The 26,217-nt window shown below is 39.0% G+C and overlaps 1 protein-coding gene across 1 annotated transcript; it reads left to right on the plus strand.

The window, feature by feature from the left end:
• Positions 1 to 4,308: 4,308 nt before the first annotated feature.
• Positions 4,309 to 25,986, plus strand: LOC101155022 (calponin homology domain-containing protein DDB_G0272472). Its single transcript, XM_023955032.1, has 10 exons — positions 4,309 to 4,726; positions 6,508 to 8,196; positions 10,685 to 12,611; positions 21,958 to 22,061; positions 22,519 to 22,615; positions 23,666 to 23,810; positions 24,049 to 24,179; positions 24,272 to 24,453; positions 24,539 to 24,610; positions 25,135 to 25,986. The coding sequence occupies exons 2-9, from the start codon at positions 6,518 to 6,520 to the stop codon at positions 24,603 to 24,605; spliced, it is 4,332 nt and encodes a 1,443-aa protein (XP_023810800.1). The 5' UTR covers positions 4,309 to 4,726; positions 6,508 to 6,517; the 3' UTR covers positions 24,606 to 24,610; positions 25,135 to 25,986.
• Positions 25,987 to 26,217: the final 231 nt, after the last annotated feature.

Raw genomic sequence — 26,217 nt, forward strand, 5'->3', positions numbered from 1 at the left:
AAATAAAATCCCACAGATTTTTAGAATTGTATACTGGCAAAAAAAAAAAAAAGAAAAAATACAAACAATAAGTGTACACACAGCACAATGTAATGCAAATTAATATATCTAATAGGTGTTTCATTTTTATCAGAAAACAAAATAGTGTTTCAAAATGTGTTTTTGAAACTTTGGCAAGAAACATAGGGTGTGTAAAAACCTTGCGTATAAATGATGAAATACCCTTTCAGAGATTATTACAACAACACTTTTTATTTATTTATTTCAGACTCAGATGCGGTCCATAGAAAAGATTCAATTACAAGTTTACAAGCTTTTTTTTCGTTAAAATGTTTCGTTATTTTCAATTTATTTATTCTCGTACTTACTTTTTTTCTTTTATCCAATTTAGACATTCATATATTCAATTATTAGGGTAGATGAAAACACAAGAAATGTCAAATTTGGTGAAAGTTCACCGGTGTTGTGTTTCCTGCTTCAGAGTAAAATAAAGGCCACGCAAATTTCCGTTGTGAAGGCCCGGGTCACATGCAAATAGGAGTTTGCTTTGTGGCAGCTGATGGGCAGTTCCTGCTGTGAGAAAAGGTAGCCCACAGAGAAGCCTGAATGCCTACTCTTTTGTCTTGTAGTGAATAAGGCAGCTTTTCATCTTAGAACTCGCTTGTCCAGTTCAAAAATCAAAACATAACAAAGCTGGAAAGATCACGGCAAAGGACTTCCGGTTAAAACTTTCAAAGTAATACTTTTCAGATGTCCAGAATGTGTTTTTTCTTTCTTATTTCAAAAATTACCATTGTTTGTATTTTAAAACAACATTTAATAATATGTATTAGTTTTAGAAAGTGCCTTAATTATATAATGAAGAAACAGTTTGTTCTCAATACCTGAGAAACAATAGCAGAAATAAAACAGCTTTAAGACCTTTATCATATTTTGTTTGTTTGTATTATTAATAACAGTTTAAATCAAACACACACTCTGTTAACACTGTTTGACCTCAATAATACTTATTATCATAATCAAGTTATATTTTTTCTGCATGTGGCCTTAGTCTAAATGCTTTTAACTTAAATGTCCTCTAACTATTGAACATCTATTGCTGCTACTATGTATCAAACCACATCTGCTCCAAACATACCTTAATTAGCATGAAAACAAAGTCACAATGGAATAAATTTAGCTTTTCATAGCTGGAAATAAATTCATGTGTCAAGTATAAAAGGGCTAAATTAAAACGCAAAGGGAGTAAAGATGGAATGAAATTTTTAATTAAAAACAACGTTCTTTAATTTCATACAGCAATGGCTTTAAAAATATTCAGTGAATTATTTCAAATGAGCAAATGAAGAAATCTTTTGGTAAACAATCTGCAATGCCTTGCAGATGCATACTGTATCATGCAACACATTTTTTTATTGGATATAAACAATTGTAAAAAAAAGAAATTCATGAAAATTTCAGTTGTCTGTATTTTGGTTGATCCGCCCATCTTCTTAACCCACTTAATTCCTTTTGGGGTCACTGGGCTCTCGAGTTTATCTCAACTTCTGTGTGGCAAGAAAAATTATCTCTTCATTACATAGTTAGGGCACTTTCTAAATGTAACAAATATTTTTAAATGTTTTTTTTTTTTTAACACCAATAAGGACATATTTTCAAAAAGAAAGAAAAAACTAAATTTTAAAAAGTTCCATGGCCACAAAACAACACGAACACACTCACATTTGACCTAGGAACAAAAGAACAAAGGAACGAATAACTGACCCACAATGCATGTTTTGGGTCAGTTATTCGTTCCATTTTGTTCCTAGGTCAAATTTGGGAGATCCCACCTACAGAAAACACATGCATGAGAAAAAGCAAACGCCACACAGAAAGAACCCAGTTGGGATTCAATCCAAGGCCTTTTCACTGAGACAAGAGTGCTAACCACTACACCACTGCAGAGCCCCTCTTCTGTTTGATATTTTGAGTTATGCGATAGCTTTGAGCAAGAAGACAGCAGTGGGTGTCACAGGTCACAGGGGTTTTGCTTTGTTTGTTACCTGTCTGAAAACAAGAAAAGCAGGCTGACAACAGTATTGCATTCATCCTGCAGCTTAATCATAACCTTACAGGGCAAAAACACAGGCGGATTTTCACAGTCCTACCAATGCGTTCACAGTAGAAGGGAGGTACATGAAAGAAAGGGACAGACAGTCATTGAACCAAAGAGTAAATGGCCAGGAGTTTAGTGTTTTATGATGTGAAATGAAAATCAACAAAAACAATCAAACTTTTATTTAAGCTGCTACACTTTTAATGGAACTAAACTAATAGATTTAGACGTAAAGAGAACAAAAATGTCCGCAAAACAAAATAGTTAATTAAATATTGTAGTAAGAAAAAACATTCATTTCATCTTAAGGTTGGGGGCTACACAGTTGAGGGATTTTCTCTTTTAGTTTTGACCACAACACTACCCCCTGCATATTTGGCTGTTAGTCTAATAATTTTTTTCTCTAATGTTAAGGTGATGTAACCCCGGATGTAAGGAGAAAGACATCTTCCAGTTTTACTTTTGCCTCACCACCCCACCCACAGATCACTTTTCCAAAAGTCGTAAGGGGTTGTCTGGCTATTTTCCTTTAAAGCTCATAAAGGGCAATGTTTTTGTCTTCGCTCAGTAGTACCTTTCCTTTCAAATTTCCTGTGGTGGAGTCATGAACACTGGGCTCTATACTCAGTTAAAGTCCCACTTGAATTATCATGCGATCTCTTGTAAAAGCTTTCTCAGTGGTCTTTTTATCTTGATTATGTCGTTTTATCTGCCAGGCTCCTGCGCTGTCTGCCACTGGCTCTGGGGTTTGGGGTGCCGGGCCTCCTGCCTTTGCTGGAGCATTCAATGTGATTAAGACACACTCTAACACACACATTCATTCAACCCACCTGCTTTTTCACATTTGCGCAAATACAGGCTTGGGTACTGATTTTACACACCATCTCTATCATCCCACTTTCTCCCTCTCTTTTTTTTCCTTTCCATCGGTCCAACAAGGAATCCATATAAATTCAATTATTGTATATAAAGCTTAGCCTCAAATACAAAGGGGGTTCATTACAATACACACTCTGTTTGTGTGAAGATCCATAAACCCATGTTGTAACAGTAAAATCGATCCAACACAAGAGGCCTTCAGCTCTGCTTGCTCAGCTGTTGGACAGGACAAGATAAAAAAACACAGTTTTTCTTCTGCTCCTGATTCCCAATGATTTGAATAAAGACATTCTCAGAAATGCAACAGTAAGCTTAATTGTCTTTATATATGTCTTCCATCATGACATAAATGCTACAAGAACATGTTAAAAACTGAAAATACAATTTTCATTTGAGTGGGTCTTTATGTGAGACATTATGTTGTATGGATGTTGTTTTGAGGTATTATGTGACCTCTTGGATGACACTTTGCTGGCCACTTCTTGTAAGGTTCTTCACTGTGGTTTGCTCTAGTCAAGTCAACTATGGTTGACAGTTTTTGATTGTTTTTCTTGTTTGTTCCAGTTTAGTTTTGGCATGTTGTCAACCACACTGAACATGGACCACGGAAGGTCAAGGAGAGAGTTGCATCAGACAAGGACGTCGCAGGGGAAGGCTTTGACCATCGTTAAGTAGTTTGATGTTTCTGTGACTAAATGCTTAAATCTTCTGTTAAAGAACATTTCACTAAATTGGTATTTCAATAATACTTTAGACATTTTCTGGTTGTTCTTTTTTTATTCGCTCAAAGCAATTTTGTCAATGTTAGGGATGTAAAGGACACAGATATGTATTGAAAAATCAATCTCGTCATGAGAATAACAGTAGTATCGGTTGAAGATCATAAACATGATTGTGTTGGTAAATTGTAGTCAGTTAGGAAGTAAATAATTGGTTTCTGGCTAACTTTATTAGTTTCTCATCCTGTGGTTCTCTCATCCATTTTGCCTTTTTGCAAACAGTAGACATCCAGTTACAAGCTCGGTTCTACCAAGTCAGGTCAATTATTTGCTAAAGGTGAACCACATCGAGGTATGTGTGTTGTGTGAACTGCACTTTTTCACAGCACTGCAAACAATACCTGAATAAGTACATATCACACACTTTTTTTTAACCACAAAGAATAACACAGCCTGAAAGACCCAAAATGCCTGATTTTAAGGTTTATTAATGCTTATTAACATTTTGTTTTTGTTGCTCAAAATAAAAAGTACCAGTAAAAAAAGTTAAATTAAGTTAAAATGTATTTTCATTTATAATTTTAACTGCAAAATTAATTATAAATTTCTTGATTGTACACATTGATGGAACATAATTGAACTGTATTTTAGTGCCAAAAGGTTAACTGAATCTTTTCTGTATATTTGATTCATATACCATGTATTGAGATGATTGAAAGACAAACACATCCCAGGCCTACGCTTATAAATGCCACAATGAGCTTTTATTTTGAAGTGAAACCCACCTTTTCCTGTCTGTTGGCCGTCTAATCACTTACAGAGGGCGTGTCTGCGGGTGTTGCATCTGTGTGACGTCTCCGTGCTGTGACAATGACAGAAAGCAGAGGTGAGACAGAAAAAAACGGACAGAAGACAGCAGAAAACCGTCAGAAGATACAATCACGGACAGCGCAGGAGGACTTTTACGCTGGAACGTCTTCCTACTCCATCCGGTTCTTCACTTGTATGACTAACTGCCTCAAGACAACAGGTAAACAAAAAAACAGAAAAAGACAACAGGTAAACAAGAGGGAAGTTTACTAGCGTTACTAGTTGTTGTATTCTTTTTTATAATATATGTAATGAACATATGCAATTTATTTTGAAGTAATTTAATTGACAGTCGAGGTTCCTGATTTAAAATTATTTATTCTATCCTCTTTGTTGGTTCAATGACTGGAAGCTCTTAGTTGACTTGTTCATTAGTAACTTATTAACAACAAAAAGCTTTGATTGATTATTTTCTATGCAGATGACACCATATTGCATCTTGATGTACAGTTAAATGTGGTGTGACTAATGTAAAACTGTGGCTTCACAGCATCACTCTATCATAAGGTAAAGGTAAACAGCAGAACCAAAGGCAGCTGGAGGAAAAGACCTTAGCCGAGAAGAGGACAGGCACCAAACAAAGATTTAAAAAAAAAAAAGTGGAGAAAGTTCTCTGCAAAACAAAAAAAAAAAGCTGCGGGGGCATAAATTTGACAGAGAGATCTCCTCACTGAACGACAGAGCTACACCTTCTGGACGCTCTCAGGGGTTCAGATGCAGGGAGAAGAAACAAACACAGGGCATTGCCCAGCCTTAATGAATAGCTCATCCTATTACACAATAACACACACCCACAGGTGCTGGGTCTTCTGTGGCAACACAAGAACACATATCACATGAAAAGTAAAAAAAAAAAAAAAAAAAAAAAAAAAAACTTCATGGCTTTTGTTTGGGAGCAAAACAGCTTATTTTAACCTGCTGTATTTTCTCTACACAACAGGGTTCTCTTTTTGCCGGTATTGTGAGTGAATCAAGCTGAAGGGGTGTGGAGTTACTGGTCTGTGCATGTGTCTTACAGGACCAACCAGATGCTGCATGCAATACCTGTGGTATGAAACCACAGGCATTTTTGCGTTACTAATTAGGAAATGCCACTGTTGCTATTTCAACAGAATGTCTGTCAAGTGTTCAGGTGGTATCTGATTGCCTGTGTCTCCTTCAGTTCCTTGAGAGGTCCTGGTGTTCTAATCCCGTGTGGATGCATGGGCGGGCGCCTTGCCTTTGTTGATGGGGTTCCCTATAGCTGGTGTGAAACATGCTGTGCAGCCGGGAAAACATGAATATCAACTTCCTTCCAGTGTCAGATGACTTTTGTAAAACGGTGCCACATCTTATAAATCTTTTTTTTCTTTTTTTCAATACAGGATTTTGGAAATTTATGGAATAGTGTTGTATTTTTAAAGCATTTTCTCATCAGTGTCCATTTACAAACATATTTATTAGCTAAAATAGTCGGTTTAAACATAATAGCTTTGTTAAAAAAAATTTTTAAAGCAACAAAGTGAATTTTTTTTTTTGGTTTGGTTTCCTATTTTGCTATGAGTCCAGGAAGCATCGTCTTTCATGAAAAACCCTTTCAGAGCTTGTTTACTTCAGTGAACATCTACAACTTGAGTGACAGCAATAGGACAGGAATTGACTTTGACAAACTGGATTGTGTTAAAAAAAAGATGAGGAATGGAAACAAACAACCAAAATGGAACATGAATCCATCAGCGGGATATTTCACAAGAGATGTTTGTTTAGTGCGATTGATTAGTTTCACTTAACCCCTGCTGGGAAAAGCGGCTGCAAAAAAATGTAGACCAACCTGACTTATCGGCTCGTCTTCATAGATGGCAGGAAGCCATGCTTTTTTGGAACTCAATTATCTATTTTAACTGTGTTCATTCCTGTTTATTTAGTTTGCTGTAACTCTTCTCTCTCTGTGTTTTTTTGCAGTGACTCAACTATGGAAAGTTCTGTTGTTGCTTCCCATACAGGAGAGTCCCTTAAACCCAAACCAGCTTTAGCCCCAAAGCCTATTCTGGCTCCTAAACCCTTCAGTTTACAAAGGAACTCAGTGGTTCGCCATATCCAAGGTCCTAAGTCCACCAATGCTGGCTCTAAGGCAAAACCAGCTCAGAGTGTTAAACCGACTATCCCGGGTGACACCAAACCTACTTTGACCCCCCCAGCTGAAGCACTGACCCCCAACTCAGCTTCTACAACAAGTACGGCAAGCAAAACTGGTGACACCAAACCTACTTTGACCCCCCCAGCTGAAGGACCGACCCCCAACTCAGCTTCTACAACAAGTACGGCAAGCAAAACTGGTGACACCAAACCTACTTTGAGCCCCCCAGCTGAAGCCCCAACCCCCAACTCAGCTTCTACAACAATTACGGCAAGCAAAACTGGTGACATCAAACCTACTTTGACCCCCCCACCTGAAGCACCGACCCCCAACTCAGCTTCTACAACAAGTACGGCAAGCAAAACGGGTGACACCAAACCTACTTTGACCCCCCCAGCTGAAGCACCAACCCCCAATTCAGCTTCTACAACAAGTACGGCAAGCAAAACTGGTGACACCAAACCTACTTTGGCCCCCTTAGCTGAAGCACCGACTCCCAACTCAGCTTCTACAACAAGTACAGCAAGCAAACCTGGTGACACCAAACCTACTTTGACCCCCCCAGCTGAAGGACCGACCCCCAACTCAGCTTCTACAACAAGTACGGCAAGCAAACCTGGTGACACCAAACCTACTTTGACCCCCCCAGCTGAAGGACCGACCCCCAACTCAGCTTCTACAACAAATACGGCAAGCAAAACGGGTGACACCAAACCTACTTTGACCCCCCCAGCTGAAGCACTTACCCCCAACTCAGCTTCTACAACAAGTACCGCAAGCAAAATTACCAAAATACCACCAAAAACAACAGAAGTTAAGGAAGCACTTCCACACAAAGATGAGACTCCTGATGTTTCATCAAAAGTTACAACTCCTGCCTTGAAAGCCACTCCTGTGGAGGAGACACCCAAACCTGAGCCTGTTCAGATGCCGGATGTAATCCAGAAAAACCAAAGAACCTCCACGGATACCACAACAAACTCGGAGCAGAAAGATGTCAAAAAAGAGGAGAACACAACTCAAGCTCCCGATGCCCGAAAGACTGAAGACCAAACCAGCGACAGCTCCTCTGAGACCAGTCCAGCATTCAGCAGGCGCAGCACTCCAAAGCGTCTGTCTGTCAAGCTCACCTCTATGTTTGAGACAGGGGGTCCAGCTCCGCTCCCAAAGCCTACTGTAGCCCTCTCTACGATCAAACCCAAAGGTGAGATGCAGAAACCAGAACTTGCCCCTCCTAAAGAGAGCCCGGCAGCGCCAGCGCCATCCAACGGAGAAGATGGTGCCAACGAACAGAAGGAAGATTACACCGGAGGGAACAGCATCAAGCGCAGAATCAGTCTTCTGTTTGAGTCGACCGTCAAGGAGGAAGTTGAGACTAAGAAGCAGGAGCCGGAAATTATAAATGGCGTCCAGGCTGTAAAGGATCGCATTAAGATTTGGGCTGTGGAAACAGGTTCAGAAAGTCCACAAGATGAAAAGAAGCTTCAGAATACACCCAGAACCTGCCCCAAAAGGTGAGTGAGGCCTTTATTATTCATGCAGTTTATGTTTAGGGACCAGAGTGAACCTGAAAGACTGTAAAAGGTAAGATTTTACATGAAGTTTGTTCTAAAAGTCCCTCTCCAATCATCTTTTGATCAATTTCAACAGCATTCCCAGTGGTCTTTTGATTATGATTATGCCATTTTTAGCCCACATCAAAATCCAGTGTCGGTTTTTTAGGACATAGTTTCTGCAGACAGGCAGTAGTTCATTAAAAGTTCACCTCAGAGGGATTGTTGGTGCAAAGTAATACCCCCTTTCCCATCATCCATCTGTTTATTTAACGCCCCTCACACCCCCAACCTATCATTTCTTGTACAACAAAAATTGCAAGCAAATTGGAGCCACCCAGCCATCCAGTTTTGATCCAGATTCCAGAAAAACAAAGACATTCATGGAAATATTTGTCTACAATCGAATGCATCAATATGGAGCGGACCAGGGAGCTTGTGACTTGCCATAGCAGCTTCTACATCACAGTATTTCGAGCGACATTTTCCTGATTCAACACAATTTAAATAAAAAATACTCAGAAATGCAATATTTTCTTTAAATATGTCCTCCATCATGAGAAAAATGCCACAAGAACATGTTCAAAACACCAAAAACATAGTTTTTTATAAATCTGCTGATGTGAGCTGCCTTGTGTCCATCTGAAAGAAACTTTTTTCAAAGAGTTTTATTTAAAAACATGTCACTGTGATTGATCAATGCCTCTAACCCGTCTGTCTAGCCTCCGGCAGAACCTCTTCGCATCAATTACTCCTCCGTTTTGACAAGTGGTACACAGAGATCTCGGCACTCCGTGTCTTCTCTTTAAATTCTTTCTTACTAAATTTATACATCCCGAGGCGCTCGCTCGGCAGTGCAATGCTGGGGGCCATATTTTTGGGGGTTTCTTGTGTTCCAGTTTTTAGAGCATTCAGGTATGCAGTCTGGCTGATCCATTTAGTTTTGTTCAGGCAGATTTTGGCTCCAACATTTCTACTGTAATTCATGTACAGGTAAGTCTCACTTTAAAAAAACAAGGTAGTTTGTACAAGATCTGAAAAAAACAACTTTTTAAATGCTTCTGTCCCTACTTCTTAATAGATGTACACAGGAATCTAGTCAAAGTTGTCTTAATGCATTCAAAAACATTCATCTCAAATCCTTTAAATTACCAGATTAATGCACAAGTCTGTAGAAAAGTCTCCTAGTGGCTGATTTTTTTTTGTCATGTCAAGCAACAAACTTAGACTGGAAAAGAACTTCTCAATGTGAAGCTATCAGCACCCTTCAAACATTTCAACGTTGAGTAAAAAAACCAAGGTGCCTAGTTGTCAAAGATGTCTTTGTTTTTTCTGATATTTTTTTTATCCAGCTGCAAGATTTCTGCTGTAACTTCAGCAATAAATCATCATTTCCTGTAATCTGTTGTTTTCCCTGGAAAGACTGAAACCTAACTTCGTGTTAATTTTATGTGACTAATGCTGAAAGTTTGAGGCCTTTGATACGTAGCTGTTTTTCTGACATAATTCGTACCTACTTTAGAGTCAAAAGGAAATAAACATATTGAATAAAGTCGATTTTTTTGTTTGAAACGTATTCTTCTTGCGTCAACTATCAGTTTTAAATGCATCAAGACGCATTTTAAGTGTTTTGTGGTCAGGGTTTGTTGTATTGTGAAGGGTTGTCAGTGGTCTTTTAAATAAGATGTCTTTTTTACGCAACAACAAAAACCCTGTGTTGTTTTCTGGGACGTAGTTTCTGCAGAGCAGCAGGAGTTCATTAAATATTCTCCTCTGAGTTGTAGGCGGGACTGTTGGAGCAACCCCAACCCCCCTTCCCATCATCCATCTGTTAGCACTCTCTACCGCTAGATTACAGCCCCTCACACACCCAAGCTAAAATTACAGGAGCAACAAGTGAAGATCAATATTGGAGCTATCCAGTCAGACAGTGTTGTGCCAAATGCCAGCTCAGACAAGGAGAATAAAAATGTACCGCTACATGGATCTATTAATCTACAAGCGATGCATCAGAATGGAGCAGAGCAGGGCATTTGTGACCCACCCAGTGTATTTCCTACGTCACAAATACAATCTTTCTTAAATAGCTTTTTTTCATCTGCTCCTGATTCACAATGATTTGAATAAAGAAATACTCAGTAATGGAATTTTCTTTATATTTGTCCTTCATCATCAGAAAAATGTTAACAAGAAAATGTTAAAAACATTGGAGTGGTGCTTTAAGCATCTCCACCTTTTTACACTCTTTACACAAACACACGTTAAAGTAGTAAAGATGTCCACATTGGATCAAATGTATCTCCTCACAAAATTCCCTGTGCATCTTTCGAAACAGCGTCATCACTAATGTATTCAATTAGTTTAGATTACCTGAGACAGGCAGGTTTTTTACATGATCATTACCTCCAGTTTTTTAAATAAATGACTGTTTTTGTTTTTTCCTTTGCAGCACCGAGGTTGCAACTTCTCCAGCAGCAGAGAACATAGTCCAAACTCCTACAGAGGTTCCAGATGCAGATGAGCCACCTGCTCCACCTTTGGATCCACCGGTACCTGAAGGAAAATCAACAAAGACCCAAGTAGAAACCCAAGTAGATGCTCTTGTTGACAGGAAATTGTCGGAAATCTCTGCAGAATTAGTAGAAGAGAAGAACAAGGTGACAGAAGAAGAGCTCCCGCCCTGTATCAATGGTCAGGCAGCAATCAGTGATGAAGAGAAAGAAAACTTAAGAAGAAAACCTGCTGAGGTTGCACAGAAGAAGAACAAACGGCGCTCTGTTCGCTTTGGTACCGTGGTGGCAGATGATGGTAGACCTCCAATAAACCTGGGCTCAGATCCAGAATCCAGCACAGATGAAGAAAGTAAAGATCAAGATGAAGATATGGAATCTCCCTCAGCTTCATTGCCTGTCCTAATAAGCGTAAAACTGCTTCAGGAGGACAGGGATGAGATCCAAAGACAAAATGAAGAAAAACAAAAGAAAAAGAAGGAGGAGGAAGAACAGGCGAGACTAAAGTTAGAGGAAGAACAAAAAAGAAAAGAGAAGGAGAAAGAAAAGGCAAGACAGGAGAAAGAGCTTAAGCTTAGGGAGGAGGAAGCAGAAAGACAAAGGTTGCAGGAACTAGAAAGGAAACGATTAGAAGAAGAAAAAGAAAGGCAAAGGTTGAAAGAAGAGAGGATTGAGAAGGAAAGACAAGAGGAGCGTTTACGGCAGATGCAGAAAGAGAACAGAGAAAGAGAAGAGGAAAAGGAGAGAAATCTGGAGAAGGAGAAGACAGGATCCACATTGAAAGAGCCAGGAGCACAGCAGCCACAGGAGGAAGAAATTAGTAAGGGTGAAGAGGAAGAAAAAGAGGGAAAGGCTAATGAGTTTAAGGCAAGGGAGGTGGTGATGATGATGAAGCAGAGGCTGGAGGAAGAGGACAGAAAGACGAAAAGGGAGATGGAGGAAAGACAAGAAAAAGAAAGGTTGAGAAAAGAAGTGGAGGAAAGAGAGAGGCAAAGAATAATGGAAGAGGAGGAGGAGAAGTTGAGGAAAAGTAAAGAGGAGGAGGAAAGAGAGAGAAGGGAGCTGGAGAGAAAAAGAGAACAGGAGAAAATAAAAGAGATGGAAAAATTAAAGCTAATAAAGAAACAGGAGGAGGAGAGAAGGGAAGAGCAAAGGAGGAAACAGATGGACGAAGAAAGAGAGAAGAAACTAAAGAAAAAAATGCAAGAGGAATTGGAAAAACAGCAAGCAGCAGAGCTGAAAGAAAAAATGCAGGAAGAAGAGAGACAAAGAAAAGAACTTGAGCTGGTCAAGCAGGAAGAGGAAAACATGCCAGGAAAAGAAAATCTTATTGGCTTTGAGGTGGAGGATCTGCCCCAAGTGTCCATGTCCCTGTGTTCCCCTTCGTCAAAAATCTCTGAGCCCACAGAAAAGCTTATCGATATTGATTATGATGATTTCTCTGTTCAAAATCCAGAGATTTACGTGGAATTTGACGATTTTTCTGTCAAACCAAAAAAACAGGGCTCATATGCTAGAGCAGAACCCGCTCCATCTAAACAGAGCTGGTCAGATGACCTCGAAGAGATGCTAAACTCTTTTGAATTTACACATCGGGAGGAAGGTGGAAAAGTGGAAAAAGAGGAAGTGGTGAGCCCAGTCCAGGAGCAGACAGGGAAGAAAAAGGTGGAGTTGTTGGTGGATATAAATCAGGAGAAGGAAGACGAGAGAGGGGAAGGTAGTGGAGAGGAAGACCCTCCTGCAAATGTAAATCTGGAAGTAGATGAAGAGGAGACACCTGAGGAGGAGGAGGAGGAGGTGGAGCCCACACCTGAAAAAGAGATGGAGACTGGAGAGAATGAAGCTGAGGAAGAGGAAGATAAAGAGGTAAAAGCAGCAATTATTCAAACTTCGTTTTAACCATTGACTGTATATGAGAACTGGACCGAGTGAGTGTGATGTCATCCATAGAAACTGACTTACATCCAGCTCCAATGAAATGAAGTCAGTTTCGTCGCCATTTAAGATATGGCCTTGTTACAGCCAGACGTCTCTGTCCATTGTCGGTCTGTACTTTCCCATTTTTAAGGTTTTCTTTGTTTTGGGTAGCATCATATCATTCCAAAATCATCCTATTAGTGACCCAGTGTATTGAGGAAACATGCATGGCACACTATTAAGAAATCTTAAAGGTTATTTCAAATACCCCAAAGTCAATGCATCCTTTCTCATGCCACCCCATTTCCCATCATTCAAGTGTTGGTAGATCTAAGTTTATTCCGTTTAAGTTAGGATTTTTCCAACACTTTTTTGAGATGATTTCCAGTTTCTAATTTAACATCTTGTCATCTGTAGGTTGTGGATGGGTTTTAAATTCTGCTCAACCTTCTATATTTTCCCTCATGAGGTTTGGTCAGTGTAGAACACCTGATTAATGATGAGTTTTCCAATTGTAAAGGTTTGATTTTTTTTTCTTGGACTTTCAGTTCTTTACTCTTCATCTTCTTCTTTTTGTCCTCATGAGTTTACGTTTTCTTAGTATTATATACCATCATAGTAACATCTTTCACTTCAGCGTTTGAAATGCAAACCTTTCATTACTCCAGTTTTATTGACAGACACAGCCCTCTTTTGGCCTTAGCATGCATTCTTGAGCACTGATTCTTAAGTCATTCTTAAAGGTTGATTGATTACTCTAAACTGGCGTGTGTATGGGAGTGTGTGTGTGATTGTGTTTCCCAGTGACGAGCCGCCGACCTGTCCGGGGTCTGGCCCGCCTTCGCCCAACAGTAACCAGGTTTGGCCTGGCTGCTCAGTGACCCCGAAAGGGATAAATAAGGTTAAATGGATGGATGGATGGGTTTAACTTCCTGCAATAACAGATGAGAAGTTCATCAAAGGACAGTAACTAAAATAACCACTAATGTGGTTATTTTTCGACAGAATTATTTCTGCCTGGTAGGTGTAAAGACTTCGCCTGAACTGATACTTTAACATTCCAGTTGCATTAGTAAAATATGTAGTATTACTTGATTGAGGCGAAGTTTTTGTGATTGCTAATAGTCATAGGTGTTTGCTCTTGTATTACTCATTAGAGGACAAAGGCTTGCTTTACTGTATAATCTGGGTCATTTACACACATCACACAGATTTTAGAGAATCACAATATTTTAGCATCATTTGTATGATTTATGTTTTGGATGGAGATGAAGTTTAGCGTTAGAAGTAAATATTTTTATGGTCTGGGCTTTCTTCCTGGAATTATATTAGAATGAGTCTTTGGAAGAGACGTGTTTGATTGTGGGTGGAGGTGTGACAGTAGAACAGGGAGGCTTTGTCATTTTTGTTTGTCAGTGTTGTTTTTGCCGTTGCCAAAACTGTAGTTGTCATGTTGGACAAGATTTCAGAGCTGTCAGACAGTCAGCTTTGAAGAATTTGTTGGTGGAATTCAGCTAAAACAACACTGATCATAAAAAAGGTAGAAATCCCCAAGTTAAAAGGAAGGTAAAACACTAAGTTTTTCTAGAATTTAAAACATCGCTGAAAGTAAGATGAAAGATAAATCCGAAATGTTATATTGTTTGATTTGATTCCTATTCTGAGATGAGAATTTGGTTTCAAACCTAATTTCTTTTTTCATTCATTTGATTTGGGAGCATTGACTGTCAGTAATTTGAACCAAAGTGGGAGACTGTTTGAGTAGAAAAGTGTTCTGTCAATCTCAAAAAAGCTTGTTTGAAGGACATCTGATAGACAACAGCACATCATACTCCTATAATATTTAGTTTAAAAAGTCACATAGAGCCTTTGTCATTACAAGTGTTGCTGGTAACTTATTTCCTCACAAAAAATGTGTCACAATTCTTCAGATTTCAAGAAATAAGATAGCATTTTCTTCCTTTTGTATAACATTTATGCACATTTAATTATAACTCAATCCACTAGAAAAATGAATTACATCACTTGAGTAGAAAAAAGGGTATCAAATCCCAAAGGAAACCAGAAATACATATAAAAGTTAATAACTTGCCAGCTGGGTTTGCTTGTTTCAGCACCTGTTTGCACATGCAACATTTTAGCAGAGTTGATGACACACCAAACTGAACACCGTGAACTGTGTGGCATTTCGTCTGTGTTTACGGTGTGCGAGCACACCAAGTCCTGAGTCACATGTCAATCATTTTGCGCCGTTGAATGCACTCTTAATTGCAATCCTTCTGTATTCTTGGAGTGGTATAGTTCTTTGGGCTTCCTGGAAAAAAAAACACAGATTTGATATATATATTTTTCTTAAATTCTGGCTGTTATTACTCTCTCTGGTGGGCAGGGCCTTGTGCTGGGCCCCCTGGTGCGATAGGAGGGCTGATTTGACTAAATCAGTGGGCGGAGTTCCACTTTCTGCTATCCCGTGCAGGTGTCTTAGGGGCCCTGGTTGCCACTGCTGCTTCAGCGGAGGTCTTGGAGTGGGGGTGACCGGGCCTTGCCCCTCTTTTTACATTCCATTATCCACCGCAGTCAATCACAAACACTCACCTGAGCACAGGTGCCAGCTCACCTTTGCACAAATAGTGTGTGTGACAGAATGATATGCTTGACATTTGTTTGTTTGTGTACATACGTTTGTGAGCCGTATTTGTGTTGTGTACATGTACATGTATGTGCGAATATTTGAGTGTGTCTGTGGACAGGCCCTGCCCTTCTGACTAACATCTAAACCTGACAGGAATAATGATAATCCTTCACTGACTTGTTGCTTTGTGATTCTAACTAGGGATGGGTCGATTTAATTTTTTCCAGCCGATACGATAACCGATATTTCCCCTGCAACTGTGGCCGATAACCGATTTTTGCTGATCCCGATACTTAAGTGTAAGAGTTTAGATCTTTAGATCTTTATTAGATATGCACAACTTTTCTTTTACTGGACAATTAAATTGTACCTGACCTTTTTAACAAACAGCAAAGGATCTCATAGGAACAAGTATCACTTTAAAACTTTCATATAAATATATCTGTAAGACCATTTATTGAATGTTGGACAGAACTGTAAACCAGGGGTTCTCAAAGTTTTTGTAGTGGAGGGCCAAATTAAGAACTCAACATTAGATTGGGGGCATGTTTTGGTAAAAAGAAAAAGGCTAAATAGAAAAAGTTGTTTTTTAGTAACTTTAATGACCAAGTGTCATTTGTACAATTAACCAGGCCCTCCAGATGTTTTCACAGTTGCTGTCGGAGGTTGCTGCCCGTTGCTACTCATCTAGTAATTGTATCATTGCATGTACCAGTTGCAAATAAGGCACATGACTTTATCCAGCCCATGAGGTAAGCACTTTTTCACTTAGCTTGAAAAGGAACCTGCTCTGGCTCTCTTTTATTGAGGGCCACAAAAAAATCTTCCCGCGGGCCTCCATTGGGCCCCGGGCCGCACTTTGAGAACCCCTGCTGTAAACCATTAGCTCCCCAAAGTCAGGGATCTATTAGGAACAGCATATATTCCTGTCAAAAATAAAATTTAACTGAAAACAGTCAATTACTGACAATGACTGTAAACATAAGCTTCCCAATCTATTAGGAACAAATATACATTTCAGAAATAAAGTTTTTCTGAAAACAGTCATAAGAATATCTGTGGATTTTTTAAATACTGATACGATAAACTCAAATTATGCAAATATCAGCAAATACTGATACTGGAACTGATATATCGCCCATCGCTAATTCCAGACCCTCCTACATCTTAATCCTCCTCCAAAGTCTTTAACCCCCTTATTCTCCCCTTTTTTTGTATCCTTGTATCTCTAACATCCCACTCTCTCCTTTTGTCTTTTCTTTTTCCGTCCGGTTCAACAATAAATGTATGCAAGCATAATTAATATAAATGAAGGTTTGCCTCAAATAAAAAGGGGTTCATCCAAATACATTGTGTGTCAGAAGATCCATAAACCCCTTTTGTAACAGTAAAATCTTTCCAACACAAGAGGCCTTCAGATTTAATCTGTTTGCTCAGCTGTTAGACAGGACAAGTTTAAAAACAACATGAAAATATTATAATTTGGTCTGTTTATGTAGAGACAATCTATTCAAATAATTAGGGGTAGTTTGTAATACTCTGTGATGGGATATCATGCAGAACTCGAATGGTTGCAGTAAAAACTTGCTTTATTATGCTCATTTGCACCACTGAGTGGTGCTGCTGCTCTTTGAAATTGTATGTTCTCCCTTCTGCAGCAATAACAAAAAAACTGTCAAGTTGACGTCATGTATAGCACCTTACAATCATTTATCAACATGACCCAAAAGCGTAACAGTGGGTTTATATTGTATGATGTTTACTTTTCTGCAACAAGATAATCTTCACAGTAAAGTGGCAGAGATATGCCTCTCAGGGAGACCAGAATGAGGAAGTCGTTTGAGGGCTAATCCAAGAATGCAGCCAACCATGCACCTTCTCTCAAGCTGCAGCCAAAAAAACAGATGAATTATTGGCTCTTGTGAAAAAGGAGGTGTTTAGTGGTCAGCATGCTTTCATTTGGTCCAGCACCTCAGAATGACCATATAGGATCCCTTTCTCTGACTCTTCTTAGCCCTTAATCTGTTTGAAAAAAAAGTCTGCACACTTTCACCCACTTTTGCTCACACATACACAGAAAAGAGGACGGGCTAACTCATAGGCAAGAAAGTTCATGTCTGCTGTTCATTCTTTTATCTCTCTGTCAAGTATTCACTGTGCTCTGTCAGGCTTCCTGTTTTCTGCTGCCCTTTTCTCTCACAAGGAGGTGGATCGTCCATCGCCTGCCTTTACCTACCGGAAGAGTTCTGAGAGAAACACCTTTACCCAGCTTGCCGCACCTTCTTTCTTTTCCCTCTGGATTTTTCCACGCCTGAGCACAGACCTCAGCTTTGTTTTGACATTTCTTTCAAATCATTCAAGTCTGCCCAGAGCTTTGGGGAGGATCTGATGCTCTGTTCTTGGATTTGGATGTTTGAAGAGGCAAACATTCTCCACGCTGCTTTTTGGAACTTGGATACTGAAGCAAACATTCCTAAAAGCGGGAGCACATGTTTTTGGTTCAAGAAGAGAAATCAAGGATGAACATTAAAGGAGCTAATTTTCCAAAGTAAAGTTTTTTCTTTTTATTACAAGAATTCAATTAGAGGATAATAGGAAGAGAAGAAGATCAGGATTAGCCATAGAGCTTTAAGGATGTCTTGGCATTTGTAGTTCTGTCAACATTGGAGTCGTTTTGTCAGAGTCTAAAGAAAATAAAAGACTCAGTCGGTGTGTAATCTGAAGCTGTGAAAGATGCGCCTTATCTCGTAAAACATCAGCTTTACAACGTCTGCCTTCTTAAAATAAAGCTTTAAAGTCAGATCAGCGTTCCAGCTTTCTTATCTACCAACGAAACCCCTTCATCTGACAAGGAGCCTTTTGCTGGAGACCCTGCTTTCATGGTGACTTTAACGTGTGGACGACCGGTTGTGTGAACTTTGCCACCATGCAGTTTTTGGGAGGGAAGCTGTCAGCCGCCCAGCTGCAGGTCACGGGCTGGGTGGGCAGCGTGCGCCGGTCCTTTCAAGGTGCTCTGGATCTGGTGTGGGGCCACTCGGAGGCGAAGCAGGATGAGGAGGAGGGTGTCAAAGAAGGAGAGGAGGAAGAAAGTGGAGGTAAAGAAGGGAGATTTAAAAGGGCCATGTCACCGCTTCACAACTTCGCCAGGCGTAGCAGAAGATCCAAGCAACAGCAGTCTGGTAAAGGATTTCAGAAGAAAGGAGCTGAGGCCAGTTCTGTAAGAGATGATGCACTTACTCAACCTTTTTTTCTTTAACATTGCATAGGCTGATGAATAAATACTAGAGTTCAGTCATTTTGTTTAGATTTTTGACCTTAGTGCTCCATTTTCTATGTTGGTTCTGCCTCTGCCTGTTAAACAACACCCATGCAAATCGAAGAAGGGAGTGTGGCAGGCAAAGGCTGTTGGTTCGAGGAAGGATGGAGTTATCTGATAAAATGAACACTGTTCTATCAGTTTACACGCTAGATTTGCACAATAAACCACAAATTTATCATTATCGTAATATCAAGCTGTGCAATACCTTAAATGTGCTAAAACAATCTTATGGCACCTTGAAGACGAGGGTCATTTGGAGTCTAATTTAAGTTATGTTTTATCTTATTACAATTAAACTGTTGCAATGAAATGGAAATTATGTATTTAGTTGTATTGCTATTTGTTCATGTATCGCAAGTTATATCATCATTGCAATATTGATCACTAATATCACCAATAGCGAGTTTTCCTCATATCGTTCAGCCCTGTACACGCATACATGCACTTTCCCTTTCTGCATGTGGGTTGTGTCAGAGATAAAGCGCAGGACAAAAACAAAGGGTGACAACTTTCTACATAGATTTGGAATTCGATTTTGTCATTGGATCAGTGACTCATGACATAGATGTCAAAATATGTTGTACAAGGGCAAGGTCAAGGTTTTTTCATGGAGGTCGTGTGGTTGTACACTAGGGCAGTAACAATTTATTTGAACAACAATTTGATTTATATCATGAATTAAGAATTTGTGGTTGCACCCCTATGGTACACCGTAACTTCAAAGCTGGTTTGAATTCAGACTATCCCTTTTCTGTGTGGAGTTTTCATTGTGAAACTGTGGGTTTTCTTCCAAAATCACCCATGACAGCTTGACAGGTAGCTTCTCCACAGCAGCAGATGTGCTCTGCCTCTTGTGTGGGTCCCTATTGTTCACCTCAAGTTTTTTGTTGAAACTCTTACCTGCATAGAAGAAAAAAACTAAATCCTATTTGTTATATTTCAAAGTGCATAGCTTCATCGTCCATTCAAGTGTTTTAAGGTTTGTTTAACGGGGGGAAAAGAACCTTGGACGTTTTATTTATACTTTTTTGAGTCTTTGTGTGCAGTCTCCGGTTATTTTGTTTGTGGAGACTCAACGATGTAATCCTCTCCACTCAAGTGCAAATAAGCTGTCTGAATCAGTCCAATGCCTGCAAAAGAAAAACGATGGAAGTAAACTATAACAAAGCAGACTGTGTCTTAACTTGCACAACACGTTACAACACCAAAAATACTGTCTGAACTAACACGTGGTTTTGTCTACTCTGCTTTAGAAATGTATTTAGACCGCAGATAAAAATCACAAAACATTCTTCAAAGACGCTCTTAATTGTGCACAGATCTCTGAATCCTCTCGTCTGTTTAGACAAAAACTGCTGTAAAATACAAAACTTTAAAAATTTAAATACTCATTTTATTGGAAAAAAATGGCAAAACTTAAATCCATGCCGAAGAGTCTTGACACTAAAACAAAATCTTCACCAGCTTGGTAGTTATATTCTGCCTTATAAACCAAGATAGCCTATTGAAGTGTCTTAATGTAGTTTATGTTTTACATGTTGTTTTCTACTTTTCAGTTTCAGCTACAAGGAGTTAAACAAGCAATTATGTTCCTTTTTAAGATGTTGCGAGACTCTCTTTAAAGGACTGTGTGTATCAGTCCCTCTCATACAATTCAAGACTAATCTTGATTAAAAAAACATTAAGACTCAACCAACTTTGTGGCGAAAAGATACAATTTTTTCCCCTAAACAGTCTAGATATACATTCGTCTAAATATTGTATTTAAAACAATTTTAACAAACAACTTCAGACATAATAACCTGGTATCTTGGGTCGTTTACATAATTTTGTTCTATATGGTAAAGAAATGAATCATTTTATATTAATTTATTCAGGCATTAATGCAGTCCTGTGAATGTTTTTTATGTTATTTAGTGCACATATTATAAATTTTTCACTGTGGTTCATGTTTGCTCAGCTGTGATAAACCTAACTTGTGATTGGACGCCTTTTCACTTGCATCAAAAAGGACTAGCAAAGTTGTTTACTTCCAAATCGATGTCATACCTTTATACCAACACAATCTTATCTGTACTTTTGAACTAACCTGCTGTAACTCACAGAACTACATAGATTTTTCAATATGTATTTATTTCTTACATCCCTATTTAGAATCCAATTATCATGTTCCATACTGTATAGCTTAATTTTTCTTGTTTTGCACCTTTCATACGACTCAAAATGTTTTTTATGCAGCTTTTTGTTATACCCTTGCTAACTCAATCCTATCTAATCATAGTTCCTGTTACCGGTAATTTCCTTTTGTACATCTACCTTGTTTCTTGATCATTCTGAGTTTTCTAAAGTTTCTCTATTACCTGTTTTGTTTTTGTTTTAATTTTTTTATGTTTTTACTTTTTTATATGTATTTTTATGTGTGTTTTTTAAAATGTAAGTAATGTGGACAAGAGCACTTCCTAAGACTTACCTGGGGTCAGATTAGTATAAAAGTCATTCCAGTTTAACATTTCTTGCTCCAGTTTTAGAGCTTCAATAGCCTTTGGCGTTTTGTGTTGGATTTATTTACAACTGTTGTTATTAAAAATTAACTCTAAAATCTTAGTGAGCTGCAAACATTTATTTAGTGATAAATACTGAACTGATTCAGGATTCATGTGGGGCATAAAACATTTCCTTCACTTAATTTTGTGTTCTGAACGTGGACTGTGGTCATAGGAAAATCAGCGTGCCGTCTATTTTTGCTGTGCTGCTTCTAACCAGCGGGCTAATTTGCACATTAAACTGCTCTGTGAGTTGTCAATCATAAGCAAACACTTGAAGGAGATTAGACGGTTGTTGTCTTGTAACCAGGCTTACACTATCAGGCACCTCAAAAGTGAGCTGCGGCCTCCGACTAAGCGAACGCTTTGCTTAGAGGAATGCGTCGAGGACGTGCACAGAGTTGCTTCAAATTGGAATGTGGTTGTGTTCATCTGTGTGTGCGCACACGTGCATTCCAAACTTCTGTTGTGTTCTGTTGGAAGGCACTTTGGTGTGTGTGTGACGATGCATGTGTGAGCACGTTTTGCGGGTGTTAACAGAGGACAGCCCAGTCTCTGTGACCAGCTCATTAAAAGAGACATGCCTGACTGGTCCTTAGTCCTGTTTCCCTCTGTAGACACTGATCTTGGCTCAGAGCTCGGTCCATTATCTCCCTGCCTTTGCTGTGTGAAGTTCCAACCTACTGATTAGACAGGGCAACAAGGAGCATTTACTGAAAAAGTGAAGTGTTGGTAGATATGGGCACAGAGTGTCTCACACATTAGTACAATTTCTTTTTAATGTTTCCATCCGTCTTACAGGCACAACTCAACAGCACAGAGAATGAAGACCAAGACAGTGATGCCTCAACAGATCAAACACACCAGCAGAATGGGATTTGTGAACGCACATTAGAAATTAGAAGGTAGGAAGGAGGAGACTGTACCACCAAACAATTCAAACTCTAATACATTCTGTACTTTGAGGTAAATACAGTTCTTTCACATGGCTCTGTGAATAAGAAACATGACCCGGCATGTTTAAGTGTCAGTCTTTGTGTCAAGTGCTCGATAGGACTTGGTCACAGTTGCTCCAGCGCCCCCATGTGGTTAATAAACATTATCCACTCTATAGGACCCTGGTCAAAGTGGCTAAAACAACAAAACATAATTGAAACTGATTTGTAGGCTTTGTTCCGTGTTTGTCTTTGCTCACAGTCTTGAGTTATGTTGCAAAGTAATGTTTGCATTTTCAGCTGTTAAATGTATATATATTTTTGGGGTTTGGGGCAGAAGGGTTGTCCGTTTCCAGCTCTCCTCGTGAGAAATTGTACCTGACTCTTGGCATCTGTTTCCTTTGTTAATACTGTCTTGTGTTTTCAGAAATAACCTTGACATCAGCTTAAAGCCTGCATCTGATCAAATCCCTGATGCCTTCTCTGAAGCCTACGAAGAACCAGACTTACCGCTGTTACCTGAGGTTGGTGTCTTCTCGTATCAAAAAATTACCACCTAATAAAAGACTTTTTGAATTCAATTCAGTTTTTTGATAAAATATCCAATCACTCCCTTTGTTATTTTCATGCACTATATAGACTGTTAAAATCCCACTCCGATCATCTTTTGATTCCCAGTTGTCTTTTAACTATGATTATGCCGTTTTAGCCCAAATCAAAAACCTGTTGTTTTCTAGGAAATAGTTTCTGCAGAAGTTCATCAGAAGTTTGTCTTTGAGTTGTGGGAGGGACTGTTGGCGTGGAGTAAACCTGCCCCTGCTTGCCAACATCTATGTCTTTACACGCTCTCCCGCTAGCTGACAGCCCCCGTTCACAACCCCAACATGGGGTTTCTGGGCCGCCCGGTGTATATTCTACATCAAGAATACACTCATTTTTTAGACGGGCTTTTTTTCGTCTGCTCCTGATTGACCACAATTTGAATAAAGTAATACACACAAATGCAAATTTTAGCTTAATTTTTTTATATTTGTCCTCCATCATGGGAAAAATGCCACAAGAACATGTTAAGAACACCAAAAACACAATTTTCATCAGACTGCATCTTTTACTAAAAATATGTAAGATTGTTGAAATTGGGTCAGTTAGGCTTCTTTCAGAAAAACATTGTTATAACTTTTTTTGAAGAGGACCAACTGTTTACAGAAAATTTTCCTTATGAAACAATCCAAAATTTGGAAGAAATCTCCAGCAGACCAGGCTCTATGAGGCCATGGATCTGCTGACCGGTTGGATGTAGATAGAACGGGGAAGACAAAAACTGAAACATCTGCTACAAGGAACGTTATCTGGACAAGTCAACTGCAACAATGACGCATACAAAATATGCAGAGCCAGGAGAATATTATTTGTTTGTACCCTGCAGATTAACACTACATTTAAATGCTGTTTTGCAAGTCTACCTCGGAAAATGTGTCGTCTTCTGTGTTGGCTTTGGCATAGCTAATGTGGGCTGATTTTATCTAGTGTTCTGTTGGTTGTTTGGGAGGTTATTTTTGCGTGTCTCTACACAGAGCTCCACTCCACTCCTCGACACCAGCGCTCAGAAATCAAAGGCACAACTGGGCAGGAAAAGAAACAGGGCACGCCCAACACGCTCGCTTCGAGCAAAACCCGATCAGGCCCCCAAACTGGAATTAAGGGTCACTGACCACTCAGGTTAATGCTTCAATATTTATGTATTTATTTCATCTATCAAATTGTACTAAGAAAGTTCATATGATTATAGTTAATTAATAAACTGTAACAGAGGAAAACATTTACTGTACAATTACTTTTTTTTCTAATAAAAAACTGGAATTAGATCTTTAAAATCTCAAAGATGTTTTTTATTGCTGAAAAACAAAAAAAACATCACGCCAATGCTTAAATATTTTGATTCTCTTCCTAATTTTAGATGCAACAGAGACATCCAATGAACAAAGACAGTCAGATTCAGAGGAGGAGAAGCCCAGACCAAATATCTGTCCTTCACCGTCTTCACAGAGAGTCTCTCCAATTCCTGGTCTGAGGCCTGCAGATCTAATTGTATGGCCCAACGATAATTCAAGTCAAATGTTTGTAAAATGTATTTAACTCCATTTTAACCTCAGCAAAATATTCTTACTTGCCCTTTAAAGGCTCAGATAAAAAAGAGAGGCATAGAAAAAACTGATGTGGAAGACGAAGCAGTGGAGAAGAGGCCAAAAGAGGAGAAAATAGTGGAAGCGGCACCAGCTCCTCCCCCAAAGTCTCCTCGGCCACGTGCTCCTCCCGCAGGAGCTGCTCTAGTGCTGCCACCTTTAGGCAGCAGTGATGGAGGGTACGCTCAGGTTTAACTCCTTAAAATATGACATTGAGCAAATGTTTTTAAGCTTTTTAAAACATTGATGATGTTTGTCCTGCAGAGCAAAACAGTCGCCTGCATGGTTACAAGAGCTGAAGTCTAAGAAGCGGATGAGTCAGCAGGATTGATGATGGTGAGTCATGCAGAGTAATAAAAAATGTAAAAGATTTGTTTCATATTGATTGAAAAAATTCACTTTTATAGAAACAATCTTCAAATCAGAACTCTAGAAAGTGTAAAATATTGTTCTTTTGTTGCCTCATTAATGAGAATGAATGAACATTTTTTTCCTTCTCTGTTGTTTATTTATTATTTATTCTGTAAAAACATTTAGTGCTAGAAATTTTCTGATTTTTTTTGTTAAAATGCAGCAAATAATTTTATCCAAAATTATTTAAAGAATGTTTTTTTTTTTGTTTTTTTTATACTATTGATGACACTGAGTTTAAGCATGTTGCCCAAGAGCACACTCACTAAAAAGTCTTAGATTTGAACCCCTAACCTGAATGTAAACTCAACTGGAAGACAAGCTGCTCAACCTTATTAGTTACCAACACCTGTCATATACCTATATTTACATATATTTTAGCTTTTTTACAACAGAGAATGAGCGATTCTGACTTTTCAATTTCAACTGCATCCTTTTCCTTCCTCTAGGAATCACTGCGGAGTTGCCCTCTGTCTTCTTCAGCTGCTGACACTTACATCAGCAACGGCTCCATTCATCACTTGAGTGCCTAATTTTGGGTCTTTCCTATAGACTCCCTTCAGTGGATTTTAGCCTGATGCTGAGCACAGACAATCTGGAACACTTCTTGAAATGAAATGTGATTTTTTGTTGTTGTTGTTGTAGTGGCCCCTTGATGGGTTAACACCAAGTGAACGTTTTCTAAAGGTTTGTGTAAATCAGATGAAAGTCAAGTTATTTTACATCTCTAAATCATGAAATGGAACCATTACAGGAACCATAACCACCTGCTCTTGTTCTCATCCTGAACAAGCTCTTGGACGCTGTAAAGATCAGTCGAAACTCTTCCAGACACGTCTACACCATCTGGAGTCAGCAACTGAAAACTTATTTGCACATAGCTGCAAACTGTTGTTTACTTACTCTTTTCATGAAATATCTGGCCAGAAATTGTCTTAAGTCAATCTTAAAGCACTTTAACCAACTTCCATCCACACAGGACAACAGAGAGAAAGATAGAATAGAGACAAACTGTTGCTTAACCCTGGGAGTTTTTATTTAATTTAGTTCCACTTTTTTTAAAGTCAAAGAAGTACTTTGTTATTTTGTTGACTTATCAAGTAGTTTTTAAAGCGTTATGGGTTGTTTTAGGGGCAATGACAGACCTTAAGAAGCCATGTTTTTTAAGCCTAGAGGAGTGCCTTTTTGCTTTTCTGTACCTTTTTTAAATTCTCGGGAATAAAAAACATTCATGTAATGATCTTCTTTCTGGATGGATTGGAAATTGAGGGAATTTTAATAAAAAAATGTATGAAATGAGATCAAGTGTGTCCTTTTAATGGGGAATTTGCACGAAATAGGTTCTTAGTTGCGGATCATTCGGCACACAAAAGCCAAGAAATTCACAAATTGCAGTTGAGGTTTGAAAAGAAGGGGAAAGAAACAGGTGGAAGACTGACCAGAGGAGAGAAAGAGACCTGAGTGGGGCCAATAGTGCTGAGTGAGACTGTTCTCTGTTCATCCTCTTGGCTAGCAGTCAGTGCTTGCATCCA

Source organism: Oryzias latipes, chromosome 5 (genome assembly GCF_002234675.1).
Source record: "Oryzias latipes chromosome 5, ASM223467v1".
NCBI lineage: Eukaryota > Metazoa > Chordata > Actinopteri > Beloniformes > Adrianichthyidae > Oryzias > Oryzias latipes.